Consider the following 23,867-nt stretch of genomic DNA (forward strand, 5'->3'; position numbering starts at 1 on the left):
ACTGCGATCTCTAAGATGATAATACCGAGAATATCAAACTCGACTGCAGGCGGGAGATCCTTTTCCTATTTAGCACCAAAACTCTGGAACAATCTTCCTAACATCGTCCGGGAAGCAGACACACTCAAATCTGGACTAAACACACATCTCTCCGGCCTAGCACACACACACAACACACGATAGACTTCTATTATTCAAATCAGTTAAATTATTATTAGTATTATTATATTGTTGTGTGTGCATGTGTATGTGCGTTTGATGTGTAAGTCCGTGTATGTGCGTATGTGCATGTGTATGTGCACGTGTGTACATGTGTGTGTGTGTGTGTGTGTGTGAGCCGGGCTTGAACTCCTCCGTGGAAAGCTCTGTGGAGTCAGTGCTGATGCTATCAGTGCAAGAACAATGCAGCGTGTGTGTGTGTGTGTGTGTGTCCTCTGCAGGGACTCATGATACACACACACACACACACGAGTCAGGGCTTGACTCTCGGTAGAGACGCCACCCAGCACGAACACGTCTTCAGGGTCTGTAGCTCGCGGCTGGATCATTATATCATCATCTCACACACACTGAGATTAATAATTTACACAAGCAGAGATTAGGCAGAAATAAACGGGGAAATGTCATATTTACGAGATCACAGCACATGAACGATCAAGCGCACTGAAACTCAAGCTAATGTGGATGTGAAATGTAGTGTGTGTGACCTCACACTCAGCTTCGGTCTGATCACGCGGGCGAGTGGCAGCTAGTGATGCGTCACGGCACATGAGCTTCAATGCAAGGCAGTGTACTGGGTAGTTGCTAGGTTGGTTTCTTGAGTGTTGCTAGGCAATTGCTATGGTGTTCTGGGGGGTTGCTAGGCAGTTGGAAGAGTGTTCTGGGTCGTTGCTAGAGTATACACAACACAACCCAGTCCACATGACAACTGATCCCCATCAGATCTGCTCAGGGTCACACAGGTCAGCGGCATGGTTCATATCAAAGTCAAACGACTCACACAGATGCTCATGGTTGATTCTTCAACAGATCATTCTTTTAAACTGATCCACAGCGATTCACAGATCGAACCGAATCGAACCGCATTAATGCTAAAATGATCCGGTCTAATTGATGAAGTTTTCTGAGTGATTTACTGAAACATGTCCTGGAAAACGCTTATTATGACTAGTATTATACAATATATTAAAAATGCAAAACCTTGCTGTTGATTCACAGCAGTGCTCAGGAGATGTGTGTGTGTGTGTGTGTGTTCAGAAGATGTGTGTGTTCAGGAGATGTGTGTGTGTGTGTGTGTGTGTGTGTTCAGGAGATGTGTGTGTTGTACCTTGGCCCGTAAAGCTCTCTCTGCCTCCAGTTCCTCCTCCAGCTCCTCGATTCGGGCCTGTGGGACGAGACATGGATCTGTGTTAAGGCTCTTACACACTCAGTCCCAAATTGTCGCACGGTAAAAAATAAATACGACCTCACGTTATGTCAATGTTGCTAGGCAATTGCTAGGCACACCGCCTCCCAAACTTTCATCCGCCATAAATAAAACCATAATGGGTTCGATTAGATTTTCTGCGTTTTTCACATCCGTAGGCAGCAGTTTGAATGAAGTTTGAATAGAGTTTGAATAGAGTTTGAATAAAGTTTGAATGGAGTTTTAATAGAGTTTGAATAGAGTTTTAATAGAGTTTCAATGGAGTTTGAATAAAGTTTGAATGGAGTTTGAATAGAGTTTTTGAATGGAGTTTGAATGGAGTTTGAATAGAGTTTGAATGGAGTTTGAATGGAGTTTGAATGGAGTTTGAATGCCGTTTGAATGGAGTTTGAATAGAGTTTGAATGGAGTTTGAATGGAGTTTGAATTGAGTTTGAATGGAGTTTTAATGGAGTTTCAATGGAGTTTGAATAAAGTTTGAATGGAGTTTGAATAGAGTTTGAATGGAGTTTGAATAGAGTTTTAATGGAGTTTCAATGGAGTTTGACTAAAGTTTGAATGGAGTTTGAATAGAGTTTTAATTGAGTTTGAATAGAGTTTGAATAGAGTTTGAATGAAGTTTGAATGGATTTTGAATGGAGTTGGAATGGAGTTGGAATGGAGTTTGAATAGAATTTTAATGGAGTTTGAATGACGTTTGAATGGAGTTTGAATAGAGTTTGAATGGAGTTTGAATGGAGTTTGAATGGAGTTTCAATGGAGTTTGAATAAAGTTTGAATGGAGTTTGAATAGAGTTTGAATGGAGTTTGAATAGAGTTTTAATGGAGTTTCAATGGAGTTTGACTAAAGTTTGAATGGAGTTTGAATAGAGTTTTAATTGAGTTTGAATAGAGTTTGAATGGAGTTTGAATGAAGTTTGAATGGATTTTGAATGGAGTTGGAATGGAGTTGGAATGGAGTTTGAATAGAATTTTAATGGAGTTTGAATGATGTTTTGACAATTCAGAGCCACCGAATCACCAATATGAAAAAAACGCATACGGAAATTCATACGACTCCGTGTTCAAGGGCCTTTACTCTGGACACTCACTGAGATCAACTACACTCATACACACACACTTGGTGTAGCATACTACAACTAATCATATCATGCATGTTTATAGTATTTGCTCACCATTTATTCGATCAAAAACAAACAATATAAATCATCTGTTTTCTCTGTGAATATCCAGTAAAGTGTAATTATTCCTGTGATCAAAGCTGAATTTATTATCATTACTCCTTCAGTGTCACATGATCCTCCGGAAATCACTCTAATATGAGGATCTGATGATCAACACACAGTTATGATTATTATCAGTGTTGAAAACACTTCATATTTTTGTGGAAACCGTCATTCTTTGATGAATAGAAAGTTCAAAAGAACAGCATTTATCTGAAATAGAATCTTTTGTAACATTATAAATGTCTTTACTGTCACTTTCAATCAATTTCATGCATCCTTACATTTCATTAAAAAACATTAGAAATGTATTAAAATTTATACTGTTAAATCATCAATATCAAAACAAGAATATCATTCATTTAATGAAATAATTTTACAGCACATTTGAAATAATTGAATCGAATTTCAGTTTTCCTTGTTATACTGCATTCATCTGCATGGAGAGAAAGAAAACGTCTTTGTCTTTCTTTCCAGAGTAAACGTGTCCGAGTGTAAGATAAGCATAAAAATCATAAATCATATCGCCATAATCATACGGTCTGAACCACAGCGGCGGAGGACTGAGGAGACATCACAGCAGACACTCCAGCTACCGTTACTGAGACAAACACAGGCAAGCTTTAATACATCAATCATCCTTACACTCGCTCCTGAAGAGTTTTAATCACCATCCTGTACAGAGATATTAGGAAATGTTCACACACACACACACACACCGGGAGTGATGCATTCCTCATCTTTATGTGCGGTGGAAGATTATATCTTCTTTCTGTCACGGGAAGGAAGTTTTGTGAGCGGTTTCGCTGGAGGACAGATGTGCTGACAACCTCAGATCCAACACACTCTCACACACACTCACTCACACACACACAGATTCAAATGAGTCCGTTCCGAGTATTCATTTCAGAAGTACAAGCTAATTTACGAAGTGGGATCAATACAGAAGAAGAGACTCACATGCCAGCGAAGAACTTCAGCGGAGAGAACAGCCATCGACAAACAGCAGCCAGAGCAACACACACACACACACCTCAGCAGACTGACACACACACACCTCAGCAGACTGACACACACACACCTCAGCAGACTGACACACACACACACACACACACCTCAGCAGACTGACACACACACACTCACCTCAGCAGACTGAGAGAGAGGAGATCCACACCCCCTTCAAACTCACTGAGCAAATCACTCCCACTCACTCACTCTCACACACACACACTCACACACACACACACACACACACTCACTCACTCACTCACTCACTCACTCACTCTCGCACCCACTCTAACACACTCATTGTTGTAAAATGTCCAAAAGTATCTTAAAAGCCTATAATGTTTAAGAAGGTTCCATTGTGAAAACTCACCTCATCTGGTTGGCCCAATCGGGGCACGTTGTCACATAAGGTCAAAGTGTGTTTAATAAAATGTATATTTTGTATGTAGCACTAAAGATGTGTAAACCTCAAAATATGTTTTATTGTAGCCAAGACTTTGGGGCAGAATATTGCAAACAGGGTTCATAAAAATCATAAAAATTGTCATTAAATCGTAAAATTGTCAAATTAAACAAATCAAAATAAATTTACTTAAAAGTTTACTAAAAAACATTAACCATCAACCAACATCAGTGAAATGTGAACATGTATTTTTGCATTATTTGAAATATTAAAGGTACAATATGTAAGTTTTTTGTAATAAAATATTCAAAAACCACTAGCACAGTGGTTTTGTATCTATATATATCTATATTTGTATCACAGTATCTATATATATATATATTAGGGCTGTGCAAAAATTAATCGCGATTAATCGCATCCAAAATAAAAGTCTGTGTTTACATAATATATTTGTGTGTGCTGTATATAATTATTTTGTATATATAAATACACACACATGCATGTATATATTTAAGAAAATGTGTTATTCATATATAAAATATTTATATTTATATAATATAGATTATGTATTTTTATATATATACAGAATTTAAGCGCAAATAATTCTTAAATATATACATGCATGCATAGGTATTTATTTATACAAAATAATTATATACAGCACACACAAATATATTATGTAAACACAGACTTTTATTTTGGATGCGATTAATCGCAATTAATTTTTGCACAGCCCTAATATATATATATGAAGAGTTCAGATGCAAAAGCCTCTAAATGCCATTTGAAATTTTCTTCTTTGATGATGATTTTTATCAAACTTGTATATTTAAGTTCAGTAATTTCACTTAAATAACAATTAATAGGTAATTATCATTGCCATTTAAGTGAAATTACTGAACTTAAATATACAAGCTTGATAAAAATCATCATTAAAGAAGAAAATTTCAAATGGCATTTAGAGGCTTTTGCATCTGAACTCTTCATATTTATATGATTATGATAAACATATCATGGGGTGGTGATGGCGCAGTGGATAAGACACATGCCTTTGGTGTGAGAGACCCGGGTTCGAATCCACTGTGAGACACCAATGTGTCCCTGAGCAAGACACTTAACCCCTAGTTGACCCAGAGACGTGCGACCTCTGACATATAGAGCAAGTGTAAGTCGCTTTGGATAAAAGCGTCAGCTAAATAAATACATGTAAATGTAAATATGATTCATGAATTCCCTAAATCTCTGGATGGTGAAAACCATCGTTCCTCTCTTTTATAGCATCATTTGTTATTGTTTATTGTGCGGCGAAAACTTAGACTGTACGTTTAACGTAAGAGGGGAACATCGATTATTATGACTAATATAATGAATATCTTCTGTGTTATGAGATAGACTAACACTGCTTTACAACAGCTTTGACAAACTGTACATTTGCTCACATTTCAGCAAACTTGGATTTTCGTTCCCAGAGAAACTTTACGTTCAACTTTATCTCCAACGAATGTTGCTTTCGCTCAAGACTTGTGCGTTCTTGCGTTTATTTGCAAACCTTTTGCGTTCCCAGAAGAACATGAAGACGAGTGACAGAGGTTAAACCAACACTGCTTTTCAACAGCTTTAACACGACTCTCTCTCTCTGGTCCATCCATCATCCTGCTGTCCTTATCTGAGCCTGACGCCACACCGGCTTCGGAAACATCTTACATTTCATTTGCTTTTTCTTAATCGGATTGATATGAAACTTGGTAAGGGTTTTGGCACTTTGGCACAAATCATGGCCATGATCTGAACAGGGTAAATGGTCCTGAATCAACAGTCACACACTTGTGTTTCTCGCGGTCAGAAACGACGCATTGGAAATTAATGAGAGTTTCCTCTACACTCTCAGAAAAAAAGGTACAAAAGATGTCACTGGGACTGTACCTTTTCAAAAGGTAAACTTTTGTCCATTTCAGGAGCTAATATGTACATTTCAGGAGCTAATATGTACATTTTAGGAGCTAATATGTACATTTTAGGTGCTAATATGTCCATTTTAGGAGCTAATATGTACATTTTAGGTGCTAATATGTCCATTTTAGGTACTAATATGTCCATTTCAGGAGCTAATATGTACATTTTAGGTACTAATATGTCCATTTTAGGTACTAATATGTCCATTTCAGGAGCTAATATGTACATTTTAGGTACTAATATGTCCATTTCAGGAGCTAATATGTACATTTTAGGTACTAATATGTCCATTTTAGGTACTAATATGTCCATTTCAGGAGCTAATATGTACATTTTAGGTGCTAAGTACATTTTAAGTGATAATATGTACATTTTAGGTGCTAAGTACATTTTAAGTGATAATATGTACATTTTAGGTGCTAATATGTACACTTAGGTACTAATATGTATATTTTAGGTACTAATATGTCAATTTCAGGTGCTAATATGTCCATAATAGGTGCTAATATGTCCATTTAGGTACTAATATGTACATTTTAGGTGCTAAGTACATTTTAAGTGATAATATGTACATTTTAGGTGCTAATATGTACACTTAGGTACTAATATGTATATTTTAGGTGCTAATATGTCTGTTTCAGGAGCTAATATGTCCATAATAGGTGCTAATATGTACATTTTAGGTGTTAATATGTACATTTTAGGTGCTAATATGTACCACTAAGGTACCAATAAGCAGCCTTTGGGTACAAAAGTGTACCTTTTGAAAAGGTAGAGCCCCAGTGACAGCTTTTGTACCTTTTTTTCTGAGAGTGCAGTGGAAGCGTGTGGAACTGCAGCTGAACACACACACACACACACACACACACACACACACACACACACTGAACACTGGTTTACTGAGAGATCAGCTCACATGAGCAAACACACACTCGTTTAGGTTCATGGCTTTGATTTTCTCACAATTTTTGAGTAAAACATGTTATTGAAAATATATATTTCATATAAAAATGTAAAATAGTATTTATGCACATAAATGTAGTTCACTTTTCTCACTCCAGCGATAATCCGACGCGTGTCGTCTGTGAGAAGAGATCAAACTTCAGTCTGTCGCTCTAAAGCGTTCAAGATTTCCCCGTTTAAGTTGGAAATTTTACACTCAAAAAGTGAATAAATGGATTATAAATACAGTGTGAATATAATTTAGTACCATAAAATGAAACACATTACCAAACTAAAATATAGTACATTCATTTCTGTGTGTGTGTGATTTCTGAAGAATACGCTCTGGTTAAAGAAGGAGTGTGAGGTACAGCGTTCCCTCCCCCTCCTGAGAGATGTTATCAGTGTGTGTGTGTGTGTGTGTGTGTGTGTGTGTGTGTGCCAGCGCTGAGAGACAGGAATGCTCACCTGGATCTCCTGATTCCTGGTCTGCAGGCCGGCGTTCAGCTCCTCCTGCTCCTCCAGACGGCCGCTGACGCTGCGGATCTCCACATCTCTCCTGACACACACACACACACACACGGACAGAGCGTGAGGATGCGAGTGACAGCGCTAATTCAGCAGGCGTTGTTTGCTAGCCGTATCCAGTAAACCTCAGACATGTCTCGGGTTATTAAAAGTGCCAGTCCATCGCAGCACGACGTCTGATGGATGTGTAAAATTGTCAACAAAAGCCCCTCGAGTCGGTGTGGGAACGCCCTGCACAGATATTAACACCGCGCACGCAACAACCGCTCACAGCAACATAAGCCCGTTGCTACGGGAGATGGGAGGACACAATTATATTTCAATGCTTTTATGTTCTTTTCTAAAAATGTTACATTCTTTAGTAAAAGTATTTCACACGCTGCGAAAATTTGCATTCACTTACGAAATGTTTTGCGAACTTTTGCATGCCCAGAGAAATTCGTGCAAAACTTTTACATTCTGCGGTGAAAGTATCGCAAAACCCCCACAAAACTTTTAAATTCCTCAAGAAACTTTGCATTAGCTAACAAAACTTTTGCGTTTCCCCGTGAAAATGTGCCTTCGATTACAAAACGTTTGCGTTCCACAAAGAAACTTTGAATCCCCCACAAAACCTTTTGCATCCCAAGAAGTGTTTCCATTACTCTTCATAATCCACAAATTATAAAGAGTACAGCCAATGGAAACACGTACATTTCGCAAAAACTGCCATTTAACGCAAAAAGGCTTTCCCGCTCGCACGAGGAGGTTTTCCAGGCAAGTCAAAAAAAGGATATTTAACAAAACTGCAATGGAAACGTTTTTATTAGGGCTGGGTATTGACACAAATTTCACAATTCGATTCGATTCTCAAGCTTGCAATTCGATTTCGATTCCGAGTCGATTCAATATTGATTATTTTGGATATCAGTTACAATAAATGGCAAATTTTCTCAAGGAAATCAAATCTCTGAACTAATGCTGTAAACTATGGGAGTCTAGTTGTAGCCTATAGGCTTCATTAGCCTAATATGAAGGTAATAATGAACTGTTTTGTAGCTATACAAACACTTAAATTACACTTTTATTTATTTTTATAATAAGAAGATTATATGAAATATAAACATTTAAATGGTGGCTGTCGTAAAAACTTGCCAGATTTATTCAAATATGCATTAAATATTGAAGAACATTAAGATTATGGTGTATATATTTAGCAAAATGCTCCTCTCTAGAGTTATTTTTTCTAGCTGACTAACGAGTTTATGTGGGTTTTCTGAGGTAAATATGACGATACATTGATTACAAGCTGTTTAACTGACGTCTTTCCACGGTTGAAACGCTGTTTGAGCGAATCAATGTGACCTGATCCGGATTTGGATAAGTTGTCCTCTATCTTTAACACACTTTCAGATGCTCATTCATGTTTATTTGGCGCTGTGACTGGTATTATTAAGCCGGAAGAGAGATCAGAGCGATCTCACGCCACAGTGACAAAACGCTATTTATGTTTTTGAATTTCTAAAGAAAATGGACGTAATTTGAAAATTGAGACTTTGTTTCATATCAATAGTAACAAAGGACAAAGATTATTGCGATTTTTTGGATGCGCGCAGCCGTGATACAATGATCCATTCATTCAAATGAAACAGGATGACTAATAAATCGATATTTATTACCCAGCCCTAGTTTTTATAGATTTTTCTATTTGCAAAAAAGGCTATTGAGATTTAAAAAAAGAAAAGAAATAAAGTCATACAGTCAGATAGAAAGCTAAACTGTGGCAAGTAAGGCCGTAATTGTGAGATATGAAGTGATGATGTCAGACATTACATCACAAAGTGGCAAAGTGAGATATGAAATGGAAACTGTGAGAAATAATCACTATTACTTTTTTATAGGTGTGAAGAGGTTTCCAGTTTCTACTCTGAAGTTTTAAGTGTTGGCCAAGATTGATTTCCAATATCATATTTCATCAAATCAACCAAAACCAAACAGGCGATGCCTCTGAGAAGCTGATCGGCTTCTTCTCCTGCAGCCACGATGGAGAAGTTATGATCATACGCTCGTAACCCTTCGTTACTTACAATATTAAAATCAGAAGGAAGGACAGAAGGGATATTTATCACAGTTTCCTCTTTTCTTCTCCTCGGGCCCGCATGAAACAGCCGGATCTGGTTTCTTCAGTCCCGTTCTGCAAACCAACAAGCCTGAACAGATCAGGAGCCGCAGGGAGATCTCCGCACGCTCAGATCGTGTTCAAGACAACAGCATCCAAACATCTGAGACATCGACAAACTCGTCATCGAACACCTCAGGACCAGATCATTCGCCTCAGTGCGCTAATATAAGGACCTTTATTCTCCACTCACAAGTTCAGGGATTCCCCAAAGTCTTCAAACTAGCTCAAAGATAATTGATGATATATCAGCCAACATATCCATATCAGCTGATACATGTTATTTATTTTTTTATCAATATATTTTTAATGTTATCGTTATTGCCCTGATGAGAAAATTTCTCCGCTATATTAAAGCTGTATTATTCCCATCAGCCGAGACTCTTCAGATGCGCACGGTTCAACATGATGGTTTGAATTGCTTGAAATATGATTGAAATCACTTCAAGAAGGAAAATAGAGTTAAAGTGCAGCGCAAGTCTGTCATATCGGCTTCATAACATTATCGTGAGAACATCATTATAATTGTGTGTTTGGGACATGATGAGACTTTTGTTTTTGTAATCAGGCTCTAAAAAAATTATATTAAGATTTGGATTTAGATTTATCGGCCGATATATCGGTTATCGGCTTTCAGGTATAAAGAATTATCGGTTATCGGTATCGGCCAAAAATGTAATTCAAAGAGTCGGTTCATCCGCATAATTGATTCATCTGTGAAATATGAAGTGTTCGACACACACCTCCTGATCATCTCCTCCAGACTGGCCCTCATCTTGCCGATCTCGCTGAGGTTGTCCATGCCGTTCCTGCCGTCTCCCTCCAGCCTCCTCCTGCTCCTCTCCGGATCCGTCCGCTGTCTGCGCTCCAGCTCCAGCAGATCCTCCAGCTACAGGACAATCACAGACATGGGACTTCCTAAAACACTTCACGTGTGTAGACTACACGGCTTACTGTAATAAGAGGAAACTCAGTAAACATCATACTAATAAAGTATACCAAGTACAGAAAAAAAAGAACCCAGAATACGAACGCGATGCGATTAATTACACGTTAAGCATTTCCATCCCATAGAAAACCATTAAGAGAAAACGCTTAAAGGGGTCATCGATGCAAAATTCACTCTTATATGGTGTGTGCATATAAATGTGTGTGTGTGGACACAACCACCACACAATGGGAAAAATACATTCACTCCTTTTTATTAATCCTCAAAAAGTCTGAACCCTCTCAAAAATCAAACCCGTTTGGATTTTCAGAGCAATATGATGTCATATTGCTCATGCTCCGCCCACGACCGCTGATGGACTGTCCCGTATTTGCATATGTCCTGTATTAGCATATTTTCCATATTAGTATATTTCCGCCCTCAGCCAGTTATATAATATCCATCAAGGCATCATTTTATGTGTCTTGTGTCATAATGTAATGTAAGGCACTTTTACTTTTCTAAAAAAGTAACGCAATTAGTTACTTTTTGAGATAGTAATGCAATATTGTAATGCATTACTTTTCGAATAATGTAACTAAGTCACGCAATTAGTTACTTTTTAAGGAAGTAACGCAATATTGTAATGAATTACTTTTCGAATAACGTAACTAAATCACGCAATTAGCTACTTTTTAAGGAAGTAACGCAATATTGTAATGCATTAATTTTCTAATAAAGTAAGTCACGCATTTAGCTACTTTAAGGAAGTAACACAATATTGTAATACATTACTTTTCTAATAAAGTAACTAAGTCACGCAATTAGCTACTTTTTAAGGGAGTCACGCAATTAGCTACTTTTTAAGGAAGTAACGCAATATTGTAATGCATTGCTTTTCGAATAACGTAACTAAGTCACGCAATTAGCTACTTTTTAAGGAAGTAACGCAATATTGTAATGCATTACTTTTCGTATAACGTAACTAAGTCACACAATTAGCTACTTTTTAAGGAAGTAATGCAATATTGTAATACATTAATTTTCGAATAATGTAACTAAGTCACGCAATTAGTTACTTTTTAAGGAAGTAACGCAATATTGTAATGAATTACTTTTCGAATAACGTAACTAAATCACGCAATTAGCTACTTTTTAAGGAAGTAACGCAATATTGTAATGCATTAATTTTCTAATAAAGTAAGTCACGCATTTAGCTACTTTAAGGAAGTAACACAATATTGTAATACATTACTTTTCTAATAAAGTAACTAAGTCACGCAATTAGCTACTTTTTAAGGGAGTCACGCAATTAGCTACTTTTTAAGGAAGTAACGCAATATTGTAATGCATTGCTTTTCGAATAACGTAACTAAGTCACGCAATTAGCTACTTTTTAAGGAAGTAACGCAATATTGTAATGCATTACTTTTCGTATAACGTAACTAAGTCACACAATTAGCTACTTTTTAAGGAAGTAATGCAATATTGTAATACATTAATTTTCTAATAAAGTAACTAAGTCACGCAATTAGCTACTTTTTAAGGAAGTAATGCAATATTGTAATGCATTAATTTTCTAATAAAGTAAGTCATGCATTTAGCTACTTTAAGGAAGTAACACAATATTGTAATGCATTACTTTTCTAATAAAGTAACTAAGTCACGCAATTAGCTACTTTTTAAGGGAGTCACGCAATTAGCTACTTTTTAACTCTTTCCCCGCCAAACACGGAATTTTCCGTGTTTAATGAAAAAACGCATCTGCGCCAAACACGGAATTTTCCGGGTATCCGTGTTTTAGGTGGTATACGGTAAGGAAGACCCGCGCGCATGTCCTGAATGATTGCGCAACTCTTTGATCAGAGAAACAGATTGCAATCGTCTCAAACAGTGGAGTAGTGAGAATGTATTAGACAGACAATGCAGAGGTATATGGCTGAAGTACTGGAGGTTAATGGACTCGGAGTCCGATCACTCTTTATTTGATCATTCTGAATCTGATCGGGACGAAGTAGTCAGTGAGAGAGATGCACATGTTGTCACAGAAAGTTCTAGCCATGGACGAGATAGATCGTATAATATTATGACACTATAGTATGTATGTGTGTGTGCAGGCATTTATGTGTGGCTGTCTAAATATGAAGGTGTAATTGTCAAATTATTTCTCTCTTTGTGCACATTTACCACATTGTAATATGTGTGTGTGTGTGTGTGTGTGTGTGTGTGTGTGTGTGTGTGTGTGTGTCTAGGCCTGTTTATTGTAATTCCAATTATTCATTATTCACAGGTAGAACACAGAGAGGCAGAGGCAGAAGTTTTATTGCAAAAGTTACATTTCCCTTACATCCTGGGAAATTTTATATATTTTACATTTATTTTATGTTTTTAATTTATTTTGGAAAGTTTTATATATGAAGGAAACAACATCTGAATGTATTCTGCTTTTAAATGCACTTGTTTGATAAAAATACCTTTTTCTCAGTTTTTTGTCCAAAATGTTGTGTTTTTGACAAAACCTACCTCTGTTCAAGAGGCAATAAAAAAAGAACAGATGAAGATAAAATAAAAACGTTTTTTTTGCCTAAAAGCAGAGGCTCAGATCTTTATTTTTATATATATCATCTTCATATATTCATGGAAGAAAATATTCAGCGGGGCATTCAAATTTAGCGAAAATCGTCAAAAACCCTGGCGGTGGCTGGCAACTTTTTTTAAAAACGCTGGCGGGGAAAGAGTTAAGGGAGTCACGCAATTAGCTACTTTTTAAGGAAGTAACGCAATATTGTAATGCATTAATTTTCTAATAAAGTAACTAAGTCACACAATTAGCTACTTTTTAAGGAAGTAATGCAATATTGTAATGCATTAATTTTCTAATAAAGTAACTAAGTCACGCAATTAGCTACTTTTTAAGGAAGTAATGCAATATTGTAATGAATTAATTTTCTAATAAAGTAACTAAGTCACACAATTAGCTACTTTTTAAGGAAGTAATGCAATATTGTAATGCATTAATTTTCTAATAAAGTAACTAAGTCACACAATTAGCTACTTTTTAAGGAAGTAATGCAATATTGTAATGCATTAATTTTCTAATAAAGTAACTAAGTCACACAATTAGCTACTTTTTAAGGAAGTAATGCAATATTGTAATGCATTAATTTTCTAATAAAGTAACTAAGTCACACAATTAGCTACTTTTTAAGGAAGTAATGCAATATTGTAATGCATTAATTTTCTAATAAAGTAACTAAGTCACGCAATTAGCTACTTTTTAAGGAAGTAATGCAATATTGTAATGCATTAATTTTCTAATAAAGTAACTAAGTCACGCAATTAGCTACTTTTTAAGGAAGTAATGCAATATTGTAATGCATTAATTTTCTAATAAAGTAACTAAGTCACGCAATTAGTTACTTTTTAAGGAGGTAACGCAATATTGTAATGCATTACTTTTCTAATAAATGAACTAAGTCACGCAATAAGCTACTTTTTAAGGAAGTAACGCAATACTATAATGCATTGCTTTTCAAAGTAACTTTCCCCAACACTGTTCTGGACCGCAGACACAGACTCACATCTTCCGCCTGAAGCCTTAGCCTTTCTTTCTCTTTGGTCAAGAGGTTCACCTTCTCTTCCTCGCACTGCAAGTCCTCGATGGCCTGCTGCAAAGATAAAACAGAGGGTCAAATGAGTCTGTCGAGCAGATGTGGCATAAATCTGTCCAGGATGCTTTCATTCGCTCGATCACACAAGATGTCAGAGGAAGCATGATGTCTTAATCAAATCAGAGCCTGAAGGGCACATTCATTCCTGTCTAAAGCAAAGCAAAGCAAACAAAAGTGCAAACCACACCGCGCCAACCCAACACTGGGCTTTGACTCCTTGAATGAAGAGCTCAAATAACCATCTGACAGCTCTGGCAACTGGGTTGAGAAGGTAAAACCACGGGTCGTAAATCACACAGATGAGCTGCTACTGTTAGACATCTGGCTTACGTTGCTCTACACCGCTCGTAGAGTTTTATAGAGCACAAAAGACATCGAGAGAAGAGAAAAAGACACTTCTTGACTTTCCAAGGTGAACTAAAGGGTGCTCTGCATCAACATGAACACAAATACTGTACAGCTGCGGCCAATGAAGGGCTGATGTTCGGAGGGGAAAATGTTATATACATTTAAAATATGAGCAAAGCACAAAACACTAAACTTAGTCACGGTATTTATCTGACAAAATTATTAGCAGAATTTGTAATGTTTCATTGCATTATTATCACACATACGTACAACAATCGATTTCAAGCACAACTAACGATATGCTTATAACATCTTGAATAAATGTTAAAGTCCCCCTGTGGTGAAAGCTTTTAACATTGTTTATGTGTGTATGTGGTGTTTTTAATCTGCTTTAACACACACCATGTGTAAGTTGATAAGTGGACAGCATTGCTGAGTATTTCCTCCTTAAAACTGCAGTGAACCAAAGACAGTCTCAAAAACACGCTGTGAAATCGCTGGTGTTTCTGACGTCACAAACCACCTTGTAACCAATCAGATCAACGTGTGATCGACCACCAGTGGATCTCTGAGTGAGTGAGTGAGTGGAGGCGGGGCTCATTTGCATATTCATAGAACCAGATGACAACATAATTCTTCTGAAACACAGAATTATCATCAAAAAAACACAACTATTATGACATGTAAATCCGTTTCTATTACTAGAGTGCCGTATTCGAGCCATGCGCTGTGTTTGGATCTGTAATCTCACAGCAGTTCAAACTGAAACTCTCATAATAAACTATTTTGCAGGAAATATTTTTCATTATTTAAGAAATAATCACAGCAGTGACCTGAACTCTTTAAGTTACTTTCCAGATTAAAGTAGGAAACGACTTGTTGTTAACGACCCCCAACTTGTCTTCCAGATGCGTCTGTCGCATGCAGACGAAAACCCTGTGCCTCATGGCCGACCTTCACAGCACTGCATCCCCGAAACTGTCCCACATCTGTCTCACACTGCTACTGTACACACACTGGTCATTAACAGAGAACGCACTCCCACGACACACACCTGGCTCAACTCCACCAGGTGCTCCTTCTCTTTCTGCAGCGTCTGAAGCCGGGCGCTCTTCTGGACGAGGTCCTCGGACAGCTTCCTCACCGCAGCGTCTGCCGACTGAACACAGGCGGAGAAAACATGAGCATCATAAACATGTGCAGGGAGGAGAAATCGCAAGTCACAATGACAGAAACACATTTGCAATTGGAGAATTAAATGCGCGATTATGGGAATTAAAGTCACAATTACGAGTAATAAAGTCGGAATTAAAGAAATTTTGAGCAATAAAGTCCTAATATGAGAATTAAAGTCACAATTACGAGTAATAAAGTCGGAATTAAAGAAATTTTGAGCAATAAAGTCCTAATATGAGAATTAAAGTCACAATTACGAGTAAAAAAGTCGGAATTAAAGAAATTTTGAGCAATAAAGTCCTAATATGAGAATTAAAGTCACAATTACAAGTAATAAAGTCACAATTACGAGTAATAAAGTCGCAAATAGGAGCAAAAATGTCGGAATTACGAGTAATAAAGTCGCAATTAAAGAAATTTTGAGCAATAAAGTCCTAATATGAGAAATAAAGTCACAATTACAAGTAATAAAGTCGCAATTACGAGTAATAAAGTCGCAATTACGAGTAATAATGTCGGAATTACGAGTAATAAAGTTGGAATTACGAGTAATAAAGTCACAATTAAAGAAATTTTGAGCAATAAAGTCCTAATATGAGAATTAAAGTCACAATTACAAGTAATAAAGTCGCAATTACGAGTAATAAAGTCGCAATTACGAGTAATAATGTCGGAATTACGAGTAATAAAGTCGCAATTAAAGAAATTGAGCAATAAAGTCCTAATATGAGAATTAAAGTCACAATTACAAGTAATAAAGTCGCAATTACGAGTAATAAAGTCGCAATTACGAGTAATAATGTCGGAATTACGAGTAATAAAGTCGCAATTAAAGAAATTTTGAGCAATAAAGTCCTAATATGAGAATTAAAGTCACAATTACGAGTAATAAAGTCGGAATTAAAGAAATTTTGAGCAATAAAGTCCTAATATGAGAATTAAAGTCACAATTACGAGTAATAAAGTCGGAATTAAAGAAATTTTGAGCAATAAAGTCCTAATATGAGAATTAAAGTCACAATTACGAGTAATAAAGTCGGAATTAAAGAAATTTTGAGCAATAAAGTCCTAATATGAGAATTAAAGTCACAATTACGAGTAAAAAAAGTCGGAATTAAAGAAATTTTGAGCAATAAAGTCCTAATATGAGAATTAAAGTCACAATTACGAGTAATAAAGTCGGAATTATTAGTAATAAAGTCGGAATTAAAGAAATTTTGAGCAATAAAGTCCTAATATGAGAATTAAAGTCACAATTACAAGTAATAAAGTCACAATTACGAGTAATAAAGTCGCAAATAGGAGCAAAAATGTCGGAATTCCGAGTAATAAAGTCGCAATTAAAGAAATTTTGAGCAATAAAGTCCTAATATGAGAAATAAAGTCACAATTACAAGTAATAAAGTCGCAATTACGAGTAATAAAGTCGCAATTACGAGTAATAATGTCGGAATTACAAGTAATAAAGTCACAATTAAAGAAATTTTGAGCAATAAAGTCCTAATATGAGAAATAAAGTCACAATTAAAAGTAATAAAGTCGCAATTACGAGTAATAAAGTTGGAATTACGAGTAATAAAGTCGCAATTAAAGAAATTTTGAGCAATAAAGTCCTAATATGAGAATTAAAGTCACAATTACGAGTAATAAAGTCGCAATTACGAGTAATAAAGTCGCAATTACGAGTAATAAAGTCACAATTAAAGAAATTTTGAGCAATAAAGTCCTAATATGAGAATTAAAGTCACAATTATAAGTAATAAAGTCGCAATTACGAGTAATAAAGTCGCAATTACGAGTAATAATGTCGGAATTACGAGTAATAAAGTCGTAATTAAAGAAATTGAGCAATAAAGTCCTAATATGAGAATTAGTCACAATAACGAGTAATAAAGTCGCAATTACGAGTAATAAAGTCGGAATTACGAGTAATAAAGTCGCAATTATGAGTAATAAAGTTGGAATTACGAGTAATAAAGTCGGAATTACGAGTAATAAAGTTGCAATTAAAGAAATTTTGAGCAATAAAGTCCTAATATGAGAATTAAAGTCACAATTACGAGTAATAAAGTTGCAATTACCGAGTAATAATGACGCAATTATGAGTAATAAAGTCGCAATTACGAGTAATAAAGTCGCAATTACCGAGTAATAATGACGCAATTATGAGTAATAAAGTCGCAATTACGAGTAATAATGACGCAATTACGAGTAATAAAGTTGCAATTAAAGAAATTGAGCAATAAAGTCCTAATATGAGAATTAAAGTCACAATTACGAGTAATAAAGTCGCAATTAAGAGTAATAAAGTCGGAATTACGAGTAATTAAGTCGCAATTATGAGTAATAAAGTTGGAATTACGAGTAATAAAGTCGGAATTACGAGTAATAAAGTTGCAATTAAAGAAATTTTGAGCAATAGTCCTAATATGAGAATTAAAGTCACAATTACGAGTAATAAAGTTGCAATTACGAGTAATAAAGTCGCAATTATGAGTAATAAAGTCGCAATTACGAGTAATAAAGTCGCAATTATGAGTAATAAAGTTGGAATTACGAGTAATAAAGTCGCAATTAAAGAAATTGAGAAATAAATTCCTAATATGAGAATTAAAGTCACAATTACGAGTAATAAAGTCGCAATTACGAGTAATAAAGTCGGAATTACGAGTAATAAAGTCGCAATTAAAGAAATTTTGAGCAATGAAGTCCTAATATGAGAATTAAAGTCACAATTACGAGTAATAAAGTCGCAATTAAAGAAATTTTTAGCAATAAAGTCCTAATATGAGAATTAAAGTCACAATTATGGTATAGTTGCCAACTTGCCATCATGAGAATAATGTTCTAATATGAGAAATAAAGTCACAATTACAAGAAATAGTAACAATTATGAGAAATATTCATAATTATGAAAATTAGTCACAGTTAAATAATAAAGTCCCAATTACCATACTAGATATAGTTGCCATCATGACAAATAAAGTTCTAATATGAGAAATAGTCACAATTACAAGAAATAGTCGCAATAACAAGAAATAAAGTCTCAATTATTAGAAATAGTCACAGTTATTAGAACTAGTTGCAATTACAAGAAATTGTCGCAAATACAAGAAAACATCGCAAAATAGTCACAATTACAAGCAATGAAATCAATCATAAGAAGGTCACAATTATGAGAAAAAGACACAATTAAACTAAATAAACTCACACAATTACAAGAAATCGTCCCAACTACAAGAAATAAAACCACAATTATCAGGAATTGTCATAATTGGGAGAAATAAACTCACAATTACAAGAAATAAAGTCTCAATATGAAAAGTTTCATCAAAAAAAGAAAAGGCTCACACTGACTTTGTATGTGGCAGATGTGATTTGTTTCAAGAACGACATGAGGGACTAATAGAGGACGAGTGTGTGTGTGTGTGTGTGTGTGTGTGTGTGTCGGAGCTTTGAGAAGCAGATGTAGAGCAGAAGGGTAGAGAAGCTCCTCGAATACTTTCATCCTTATACACAGCTGTCATTTCACTTCCCTCTGAACTCAAACACACATAAACGAGGAGTATCTCCACTCCAAACATCTGCAGTTACTGTAAATTGTTGAGAGATGAGACGCGATCAGAGTTGGGAGAATGATGGCCTGCATGCGAGCTGTAATTGAAAGGTAGCACACCTAGCTTGAATTACAAGTCAGCACTGCTTTATGAAGTGCAGTCAACTCAACAATTATGATGATCATGTCACAATGCTTAAGGAACTTATTATATTTTTGAACATTTCAAGGGTTTTGTTTTCAATTTAGAAACTATGAATGTCATGTTGTTAATTTAGCTATTTGTGTGTGAGTTGAGGTCACACGTGAAGTCAGACACAGTGTTGCTATGAAAACACATGGACTACAAACGCTTTCCAGTTGAAGAGTAAAAGACGAGCTGTACAGGTCTGGGCTTGTGTTACCGTTACCGCCAGCATCTATATATCGTACAAACACCAACTAAAGGATCCAGACACCGGCTGTCAGAACAACCCTCACCCACGGTAATATTACGCCAAATTTCAAATGTGAATTGTAAGATGTTGTAAGAATTGTAAGTGATTATATGATATAAAGACTCAATAACAAAAAATAAAGTTGCATTTAATAAATAGTTACAGTTAGAAGTCACATTTGTAAGATAAAAAATGAGCAATTATGAGAAGTAATTGTAAAATATAGTCACCTTTTTACTTAAAGATTCCTTAAAGTTTCCATGATGTTTCCAAATGCATATTTTTGCATGCAAGTTTTAAAGAAAATAAATGATTCCTTATTATCTGAAGTTAAAATCTAGATTAGTCCCAAGTTCCAACAAAAAAGTGTAGCACATCAGCTCCAAAACATGAATTACACTGATATTGTCCAGACTACTAATGAAGCATGATTAAGCACAGTGGAAAAACCTGGTCAGTGAGAGCAGGGGTCAAACGTGTGTGCGCCTCCTCAGCCGTACCTGCTTGCCCTTCTCCACTGAAGCCAGTGTGTTCTCCAGCTCCTCCAGACGCTCCTCCAGACGCTCGGCCCGCCGGAGGCTCTCCTGCTCCTGCAGAACGAGAGGCAATGATGAGTCTCACACTGCACAGCGCACTCGAGCTCAGGGAACACCTCCACAGGCGGACGACAGCAGCAGACGAGCTTTCACAGCCGTCCTGTGACCTGAACACTGAGGCTTCTGCCGCAGGATCCGGACCACATTATTCACAATTATTTGACTTGCAGAATTATTTTCGTAATTGTCACAATTTAAGATAAACTTTTGCAATTTTTAAAAATACTTGCAATTATGAGAAATTAAGTAGCAATTATGAAATATAGAGTTGCAATTAAAAAAAGTTCCAATTATGAGAAATAGTCGCAATTACAGGAAAAAAAGAAAAAAATATGAGAAATATAGCCATAATTACAAGTAACCATGATTAAAAGAAATATAGAATCTCGAATATAGAACTCGATATCATGAAAATTATGAAAAATAGTCCCAATTACAAGAAATATAGTCGTTATTATGAGAAATAGATGCAATTATGAAAAATAGTCACAATTACAAGAAATATAGTCGATATTACGAGAAATAGATGCAATTATGAAAAATTGTCACAATTACAAGAAATATAGTCGATATTACAAGAAATAGATGCAATTATGAGAAATAGTCACAATTATGAAAAATAGTCACAATTATGAAAAATAGTCACAATTACAAGAAATATAGTCGATATTACGATAAATAGATGCAATTATGAAAAATAGTCACAATTACAAGAAATATAGTCAATATTACAAGAAATAGATGCAATTATGAGAAATAGTCACAATTATGAAAATTAGTCACAATTACAAGAAATATAGTCGATATTACGAGAAATAGATGCAATTATGAAAAATAGTCAAAATTACAAGAAATATAGTAGATATTATGAGAAATAGATGCAATTATAAAAAATAGTTACAATTACAAGAAATATAGTAGATATTATGAGAAATAGATGCAATTATAAAAAATAGTCAAAATTACAAGAAATATAGTAGATATTATGAGAAATAGATGCAATTATAAAAAATAGTCACAATTAATAAAAATTAGTCACAATTACAAGAAATATAGTCGATATTACGAGAAATAGATGCAATTATGAAAAATAGTCAAAATTACAAGAAATATAGTCGATATTATGAGAAATAGATGCAATTATGAAAAATAGTCACAATTACAAGAAATATAGTCAATATTACAAGAAATAGATGCAATTATGAAAAATAGTCACAATTATGAAAATAGTCACTATTACAAGAAATATAGTCGATATTACGAGAAATAGATGCAATTATGAAAAATAGTCACAATTACAAGAAATATAGCTGATATTACGAGAAATAGATGCAATTATGAAAAATAGTCACAATTACAAGAAATGTAGTCGATATTACGAGAAATAGATACAATTATGAGAAAGTCACAATTATAAAAAATATAGTTGCAAATAACAGAAAGTCGACACAATTTTGAGAAATAAAGTCGCAATTATGAGAGATAGTCACAATTACAAGAAAAATTGTTCCAATTAAAACAAATGGAAGCAATTATGAGAAATAAAGATGTAATTAAAAGAAAGTCACAATAACAAGAAATATAGTTGCAATTACAGGAAATAAAACTGCAATTAGTAACAATTTACGAAAAAAAATAGTCTCAATTAAAAGAAATATAGTAGTCAACATTACAAGAAATAAATTTGCAAAGTTGCAATTACGAGAAAAATTGCCAACATGACAAATTAAGTTGCAATTACAAGAAATAACGTGACCTTCTCCAGCAGCCTCAGACGACACACACTCAGAGGGTCACGACAGCGAAAAGAGCAACAAAACCCTGGCATCCAGCAGCTGAAGTTTGTCCTGTGATCTGAAGACTTCTACAAGCATGAGGAGGACAAAACGATCTTCTCTCAGCGAAGCGGATCATTTACCAAACTAGTCCCAACAGGACATAAAAAGCTCTGCTTTCTGATCTCTCCTCAGAAACGTGTCATCATGACTAAAGTATCTGCACCAAGTTAAAAACACACAAATATGAGGGTCACTGGATGCCTCATGCATGTTTTTTCCATAAATGTGTTTATTGTGCTCTGAATTCAATCACCCTGACAAGTGCCCCCACTCGTAGCTAGTAAATCTGTATATAACACTGTGAGAGACACAACCCCAATGCTTGAATATTTGGATGCTTTATCATGTATAAAAGTGTTTTTCACGTTCTGTTTCTAATGCCATTTGTTAAGTGTGTGCTTAATAGATATTTGTCGAGAACCTGCAAAATGCACGCATTATAGAAATAGGCGTAATATGGTGTGGGTTGATGCATTCATCAAACCCAGTGCATAGACACCCCTGATCCACTTGCAAACAGTAATTAGTGGGTTTTGCCAAGGCACCGCTGGGATTTCCACCTGGCGGATGATAAAACGTTCGAGACTTAGTTTGAAGGAGTGACTCTAGGGAATATCACACTTGGGAGTGCGCTCTTTTGACTTTTACCAATAAGGACTGTCCTATGAATGTCCTAACAACTGCATAGCAACCAATGAACCACCCTGAACGCTTTAGCAACTATATAACAACACCCTGACAACCATACACAACACACACAAGCATTGTGAAGCTCACATTCAGTTTGAGCAATTCTGAAATGGTGCACTTACTCTTCAACACAAGTGATCTAGAAATGCAAGGATACAATTACAACATTCAAATGCATTTATTTATCTAACGCAACTCAACAGTGAAGTAAGGTAAGCATTCACCGGTAGGCGTTCTCTGGGAACCAAACCCATGACTTTGGCGTACTCGGCACCATAAACATGCATTACCAGGAGAACACACACACACAGTACCTGATGGAGTGGGACTGACGTGGTGAAACTGTCCCAATCCAGGTCCTCATGCTCAGCTTCTACAGATGAAACCTGACAAACTCCATCCATCTCTGCGAGACGGCAGTGATTTGCTCAGACGGGACGCGTCTCCAACAGCTGGAGGAACAGCACAGGAGGCGTCCAGCTGTTGGAGACCTAACTCATCCAGAAGTCCTGAGCGGCGCTGTTGTTTGGGCCGAGGTGTAGAATAACAAACGGTGTGATGTCACTATCGGGCTTGTGTTATTCGCAAGATTAAAGTGAATGAACGAGAAACAGCGCGGACAAAGATCTGTGGTCTCTCTCGTGCATTTACTTAAAATAACAATCCATGCCCACAGTCTGGAAAATGTCTGTGAGTGTCAGGAGAACAAAGCTATTACTGTAATCTATGTACAAATCTGTTTGCCATTCATTTTCTACATGAATCACCAGACAAAACAGTCGAAGCCCTCAGACATCAACCATCTACATCTGCAGGTGAAGCCAGAACCATTACTGGCAGACGGAGATCATATCTCCACAGGTGTGACTGAATCAACGCATGTAATCTACGCTGTATGTAACGTTATTGATGAATTGCTTTCCCACCGACATACCAATACGTGTGACGGAGGGCCTACACACACTCTATGCACTGGCTGAGACTGCG

General features: G+C 35.9%; 1 protein-coding gene across 5 annotated transcripts in view; it reads right to left on the reverse strand.

Annotated features, from left to right (window-relative positions):
* Positions 1-23,867, reverse strand: part of LOC120464401 (putative uncharacterized protein MYH16) — a 58,402-nt gene that overhangs the window by 22,697 nt on the left and 11,838 nt on the right. For 3 of the 5 annotated variants that reach the window (XM_039653874.2, XM_039653876.2, XM_089121736.1), the window contains exons 3-8: positions 20,257-20,346; positions 15,642-15,746; positions 14,150-14,236; positions 10,384-10,529; positions 7,423-7,513; positions 1,328-1,384 (exon numbers count right to left, since the gene is read on the reverse strand). In XM_039653874.2, the coding sequence (XP_039509808.2) occupies positions 1,328-1,384; positions 7,423-7,513; positions 10,384-10,529; positions 14,150-14,236; positions 15,642-15,746; positions 20,257-20,346 (576 nt within the window). Of the gene's footprint in view, positions 1-1,327; positions 1,385-7,422; positions 7,514-10,383; positions 10,530-14,149; positions 14,237-15,641; positions 15,747-20,256; positions 20,347-22,108; positions 22,234-23,194; positions 23,314-23,867 lie in introns of those variants that run through there. The other 2 variants (XM_039653878.2, XM_089121737.1) reach the window with 2 other exon arrangements.

The sequence above is a fragment of the Pimephales promelas genome, chromosome 17 (genome assembly GCF_988280905.1).
Source record: "Pimephales promelas chromosome 17, fPimPro1.hap1.1, whole genome shotgun sequence".
NCBI lineage: Eukaryota > Metazoa > Chordata > Actinopteri > Cypriniformes > Leuciscidae > Pimephales > Pimephales promelas.